Source organism: Humulus lupulus, chromosome 5 (assembly GCF_963169125.1).
Source record: "Humulus lupulus chromosome 5, drHumLupu1.1, whole genome shotgun sequence".
Lineage (NCBI taxonomy): Eukaryota > Viridiplantae > Streptophyta > Magnoliopsida > Rosales > Cannabaceae > Humulus > Humulus lupulus.
The window spans coordinates 9,137,900-9,145,093 of record NC_084797.1 but is presented as its reverse complement, the minus strand read 5'-3'; the positions used below and the strand labels follow the sequence as shown (position 1 = coordinate 9,145,093).

General features: G+C 29.8%; 1 protein-coding gene across 1 annotated transcript; it reads right to left on the bottom strand.

Moving 5' to 3' along the window:
• Positions 1–377: 377 nt before the first annotated feature.
• Positions 378–1,024, bottom strand: LOC133834348 (protein RESPONSE TO LOW SULFUR 3-like). The gene has a single exon (XM_062263933.1). The coding sequence runs from the start codon at positions 954–956 to the stop codon at positions 642–644; it is 315 nt and encodes a 104-aa protein (XP_062119917.1). The 5' UTR covers positions 957–1,024; the 3' UTR covers positions 378–641.
• Between the last annotated feature and the right edge of the window lie 6,170 nt (positions 1,025–7,194).

Sequence of the window (7,194 nt, the reverse complement as noted above, 5' to 3'; positions counted from 1 at the left end):
ATAGCTTTAAAAAAAATAAGACATTTTGCAAAATGATACTTTTGTAAAATTAATATAAATATTTAATTAAAAAAAACCTGAAAATAACATTTCAACCAATGCCATAAAAGTCAATTAAATCTTTGGACGACATTTAACGCACGCAAAAGAATGACCAAAATTCAAGGTCAAACTCGTAATTTCGCCTCGTTAAGTTTAAAACGAACTATCTAATTTGCATGTACGTGGTGTGGATTTGGCTGAATCATTTTCTTCATCTTCAGATTCAAGCAACTAATAATAATAATAATAATAATAATAATAGTTTTGATTAATTAATTAATTATTATACATAATCAATATTTCTAGTTAATTAATCACTGAATTTGGAAGTAAAATAAAAAAGATAAATATGATATTATTGGAGATTAATTCAAACTACAAAAAGAAAATGGAAAGTCATTTCTTTTACAAACTTCAGATTTTAGATACAATTTACAAAAAAAAAAAAAAATCTGTAAATTATACAATCGAAGATGGAAACGAGGCCTTGAAAAAAACGAACGGCTCAGATTATTCTACGCTTCGAGATCTTCACCATCACCGACCAAACCGATTAATCAATACTACGTACCTAGATTAAGAAAGGCCTCAGGTCAGGCTCAGGCGGAGGAGGGAGGGATCGAAATGGCGGCGGCGTGGAGGAGCTGCTGGGCGCGGGAGAGCTGATCGACGAGGGAGACGATCCGCGCGTGGTAAGTACGCGCCTGATCGACGGCCTCGGCTTCGAGCTCGCCGAGCTGAGAGCAGAGCAGCTCCTCGGCGTCCTCGGCGATGCGGAGTCTCTGCCAAGCTTTGAGGAGCTCCGTCTTCATCTCCTCCTCTCTCTCCAGGCTCCGCCTCAGCTCTTGCTCCAGCTCCTCGTTCCTCTTCTTAAGCGTCTGGTCTTCCAACGACTTTGCATTGCTCACCGCCATTGTTATCTTCTTCTTGAATTTTTTTCAACTGAAATCTCTGGTTATTGTTGAGTTGTATGGTAACTCTCTCACCACGCGTTTTATAGAGCCAAAAAGTAAGGATGTGTCCAGGTTCAATGAATCTAAGGCTCACGCTTTCTCCCAATTTCGTTTCCTGACGTATTTGCTTCTGTATTAAAAAAAATTATTTATTTAAAAAAAAAAATTAATTTCTTCTTACTTTCTATTTAGGATAAATAAATGAATATGGTCCTGTCCACGTGTCAATTTTTCATTTGTTCTTCGCTAACTTCAATAGGCTTATGAATGAAGCTAAAGCTATTCTTGACTAAGTTCCAGCTTCAGGAATAAATTACTCTTTTTGTGTATATAAATAGGATTTATTACTCTTTTATATTTATATATATAAAAAAAAATTGATGTGAGGAAATAAAAATTTCAATTATTTTGATAAATTATAAAAAAAATAATTAATTTGTATGATAATTTTTATTTTTATTTTTTGTTTGACAATATAAAATAAAATGTTGATTTTAAAAAGAGAATAAATAAAAAGTCAAAAATGATTTAAAAAAATTTTGAAAATTAAAATTTTTTAATGAATTTTTTTAAAAATAATAAATAAAAATAGAGTTACTAAATTATGTTATATGTTTAATTGTCAAATTTTTTTAGTATTACTAAACAATTCTTAAATATTTTCATTTTTTAATATGATAAAAATAATAATATCGGTAAAAAACTTGTATTCCAATCCCAAAATTTTAGAAATTATAATTTAATTTGGGTATTATTATCATGTTTTGTAATATAATGTATACATGTAATAAATTTTAAAAAAAAAATTATGAGAAAAGTTGGGGTAAATGAATGGCAAGGACAAAGTGGTAAATAGTATTAGGAGAAGAATAAAATAAAGGAATATTCTCTATATTCTTATGTATATTAAAAGAAAGTACTTTATTATTATCTTATATATGCTAGAGGACAAATTAACCAGGCAAAAATAATTATAATAATTATATAAGTAGAGTGTAACCACTAACCACATTATGATTTTAAAAAATATAATAAAAAGTGTTTGGCAACATAGTTTTTATAGTCATTTAAAAAAAACACATAAATATTAAAAATATTACTATTTTTTCTAACACAGTTTCAAAACATTAGTGTGCTATTTAGTTTGTGATTTTTAAGAAATTAATTTTTACATTCTTTGATTTTTATTATAAGTAATATAAATTGAATAATATAATTTTAATAATGATTTTGATTCTAATGAAATAGTTTTTTTTTTATTTTAAAAATTATTTATGTTTATATTTATTTTTATTTTGAGCTAATATTTATAATTTAGATTTGTAATTTAGATTTATTTATGGACAATTTTGTACTATTTTTTTTTTAAGAAAATGTGTGAAAAATAATAATTTAAAAAGAGTTTATTTAGAAAAGGGTGAGAAAAAAAAGGTGTATATAGAAGCACCCTTTTGTGAAATTAGTGGAACAAAACAAAGGAAGAGACAAATGCCCTTTTTTTTATTGACCAAACATTTAAAGCAAAAGACATTATATCATATGGATTCAGATTTTTTTTAATAATTTTATTAAATTTAGTTTATTTAATAACGTTTATTTCAGCCATTTTAATCAACTTATATTGATTTTTATTCTATAATTTTGTTTTTCATATTACGTGTTTGAGAAGTTAATTAGGTTTTTTTTTCTGGGAATAAAATTCCAAGTCAAGACAGCTAATAATGTCAATTGTCAAATAAGGAAGAAATCTCTAGATCGTGTTGAAAAATTAAAAATAAACTTTCTAGAAATTATATGATTGTTTGAAACTTATTCGGCAAAAAGTCTTTTTTTTTTTCTTTCTCTTGAGGTTTTGCAAAATAGGCTTACTTAAATCATTAAAAACATATTTTTCTATTTCCCTTAATAGTAGTGATTATAATTACTTAATGATATTTTAGTAAATAATTATAAAAGAAAATGTTTACATAGAGGGCTCCTATTCTCTAAATAATATCTTTGTAATAAATAATAAATGTTATACATTTTTGAATTTTATGTTTTGTCTCATTACTTATTTGGACCATGTATTTTGACAAATTTCTTTTTGGGCTATTTATTTTGTAAAATGATTTAAATAGACCCATAAACTCAATTTTGATGAAGAAAAAAAATTGAATATAACAACACAGTTGTTAAGTAAAATGATTATGTTTTTGTTTTAAATTGTTAGTTTGGTGAATTATTTGTAATTTTAGCTTAAAAAACTTTGATCAAAATCGAGTTTAGGATACTATTTGAATCATTTTACAAAACATAAGATCAAAAATATCATTTGTCAAATGACATGATCCAAACAAATAATAAGATAAAACACATAGTCCAAAAAAATATAAACCCTAAATAATATCTAGTTTGGAAGCTTTCCGAACTTGTCTTTTCTCTAGTCTTTTTCATGAAGCATTTGCTTTATTTATTTCAAGCAATTTGGACAATTTTTCAACCTTTTGCTATTATTTGAGCCAATAAGAATAAGAAAAGTAATAGACTAATTCCCTGGGATAAGAACATACACGAGTTACAATTTATATTTCATGAAGACTTACATGACTTCAATTTTAATATTCTAATGTATAAAAATTAATTTGTTATAATTTATATTATTTATACAAAATAAAACTATATAAAAATAATAATTTATATTTGATTTATATAACCTATAAAGATTTAAAAAATAAATCAAAGTGAGTTAAATGATTTATTCTCTTTTTACTTTTGACTTTCTATTACATTAATAATAAAAAATTCTAACCATAAATATATTGTTCATGTTGGATTAATTTAATCTAGATGCATTAATAATCCTAAGATGCAAAATAAACTGTATAGGATTGTTACAAACAAAACACATCAATAAGTATACCTCCAACTATTGATTTTGACAAAAAAAAAAGAAAGAATATTAGTGAGGCTAAATGACTTCCAAGCTCTCACTAGCTCTTTATAGATGGAGTATGCAAATGAACAACGAGCTTGGGAACGAGAATCATATATTTATATAGGTGAGACCTTCCATCAAGGTTTCTGTCGCAACTAATGTTAGAATATTTGACATTCAATAGGATATGAAATATTATTTAACTCAATATTATCATATTGAAAATATCTATCAATTAATCTAAATATTTACTTTATTCTGAATTAATTAGAATTATAATTTTTGGTAATTCTAATTAATTAAATAAAATATTCTAACAATTCACAATCTTTGCAAGCATCGGTGGTGTGTAATTCTCATACAACAACTTAATAAATTTGTAGCAACTTCTAATACAGTTTAATAAATTTGGGGTGATTGTTCATTCTCTGATGATTATCATTTTTATCTGATTTTCACTTTTAGAATACCAATTCTACAACTTGATGTTCACGAGAGAGAGAGAGGCTTAGGGTTAGGATGCTTGGGCTTTAGATACGACCTTACTTGAATAGTTTTATAAATCTGAGGAATTTTTCAAAAAATATGACTTTTATAAATATGGGGATTATACTTTTGCTAATTTGTATGTGTACGCCCTAATTTTCCACGGGCTATTAGCGAGCTGAGATATGGCATAATTATATCCCAGCTACGTGAATAATAGATGGTCGGAGCTGCTGTTATCTGGTCCTACCTCTTTAGCTCGAGGTAGCTAAGAGTTTATTAAGATTACTAAGGAGCCGAGTCAGGGGTATGAAGACTGCGGGTTAAGAAAGCATCCAGCTCGAGGTGCGAGCTTGAGTTGGAGGTTGTGGCTCTTTATAAAGTCAACCACGCAATGTAAACTTGCATATATCAGACATCACGTGTCTGATATATCCCTGAATTCTCGGACACGCAGCATAAACGTGAGTGTTCAGGCACCCACGACTGGGTTGGGCCGTGCGGCCCATTATCCCCCTTACCTATTGATTAGACCACACTTCATTTGTCAGGTTTTAGGAATTAATCATGAATGTCACATAAGTGACATGATGGGTCAGAAGGTCACGGGATGACCCCCCTTGCCAACCCCCAGGTGTCCTCTCCTATAAATATGGAGACCCTGGGAGTTGCAAAGGGTTGGATTCTATTGTGTAACGAAATACCCTGTAAAGAATACTAGAAATATAGCAATAATATTGGCTGGTGGAGTAGAATGATTTTAACCTTTGAACCACCTAAAAACGTATTCGTATCATCAGTTCATTTTAAGATCATTCATTTCTTTCGGTTCATTACTTAACACTAATCCGATTATCTTATTTTCTTAATTATCTGTTGGCGAAGAACCGCGTCAATAGTATGAGAAAAATTTATTAAAGAAAAAAAACAAACTATGAGAAACACAATAAAAAACCAACTAAATATGGAAGCTAAATTTAAAACCAAAACACATTAGCCAAACATGAGTACTATTGTAAGATTAACATTCCACCATTCTCTCTCTCAAATCCTAGCCACATAAACCCTTTCTCTCTCCAAACCCATTTTCTCGCCAAAACCTAGCTGCACCATCCCCTCCAGCTTTGCCCGTCGTAATCCCCTCCAGCTTCGCGCAACCCCATCTAGCATCGGCGACCCTCCGTTCGAGAGGCCCAACCATTCGAGGCCCCAGCTTTGCCCGAGTCCCACCATCTGAACCCAGGTGCGAATTCGCTCCTCCTCCGTGGCGTAACTCCGAGCCCATCCCCACAGCAACCCACACCTAGACACGAACCACCCTCCTCATCTCCATCTTTGTCTTCGATCGCGAGATCCATCGCAACCCCTCTGCAACCTGAACCCGAATCCAGCACTCCAAGCCGAGAGCCAAGAACTTATAAGCTCAACCCTAGCCTCGTCGCACCAAGCGAGTCCTAGCCCCGACTGCTGACCATTTCTAGATTTGAATACTTTTTTATTTTTGAGGTGATGCAAGGAGGTGGTTAGAGTGGAGGGTCGACAATGAGAGGCAGGCGGTGGCTAGAGTACTTGATGAGGGTAAAGAAGAAGATGGGAGAGAGAGAAATGGAGTGGATCTGTTTTTTTTTTTTTTCTATCTTTAGGTCCGTGTAATTAGTTACCTTCACGTTCTGTGTGTATATTTCTTGGAGTAACTGGTTACCTTCACATTCTTATGTGTGTATATTTTTTGGTTTTTTATGGTAACTGGATACCTTCACCTTTTGATGTGTGTGAATAAATCTAGGTTCTTTATGGTAACTGGTTATCTATGTTACTAAAATCGTAGTTACCTTTTCTTCATTTTTTAATGAAGTGATCTTCCTCTTTTTCCTTCAAATTCGATGCTTCTTTTCATATTTAATATGAGTAACCCGTCACCCCTCTTATGGTATCTGGTTAGCCCTCTCATGGGAGAAGATTACTCCTCTCTGACTAACTTGTTACCCCTCCTGGTACATGTTATTTAACCTAGTTCTAAATTTTTTGTTACATAACTTTCGAATATTAATCAAGTAACTAGTTACCTTATCCAAGATTTGATTCTTTAATCTAAAAAAAAAAAAGAAAAATGTTTATAATAAATCAAAAATAATAATAAACACAACTCATATTACAAACAAAAAAAAATTGCAGAACAACCAAATTTTTTTTTTAATATAAAATTAGTTATAAAAAAATAATATAAAAAATAAATAAGCTAAGAAAATAATAATCAAATTATAACACATACCCTATCAAATTAATAAAACTTGATTAAGAGTAAAACTATGACATAAACCAACTTTTATAAAAAAATATGGGAAAATAAACCCATAAAAGTGAAAATTCTTAATAAAAAAATCATAGATTAACTTTTTTTTTTTTGAAAAAAAAAATCATATTTTTGCACACAATTAAAAATCTCCTATAAAATGTAATTTCCTCTAAATTCTGGTTGAAGGAAATTACGTGAAATAAGTTTGGTAAAAATATGAGATTTTCCACCTTGTGCATATTTTATGGCTTTTTCAAGTGTTTTTTTTCTTTACATTTTTACGAGTTATTTTCCATAATTTATTTTATTGAAATCGATTACTTCCACATTAATTTTTAAAATGACTAATTCCATACTAATAACCAGTTTTCACTGTCAAAATAGTTTTTTCAAAACTAATTTTATAGTATTAAGTGGTTACCTCCATATCACTAATAAACTAAAAAGTTAATTGCGGTAATCGACCATCAACACTACAAAGAAAATATTTTGATAGTGGT

Bases quoted from the DNA above. Each gene is read 5' to 3' on its own strand.
- LOC133834348 (XM_062263933.1), bottom strand. From the start codon at position 956: ATGGCGGTGAGCAATGCAAAGTCGTTGGAAGACCAGACGCTTAAGAAG.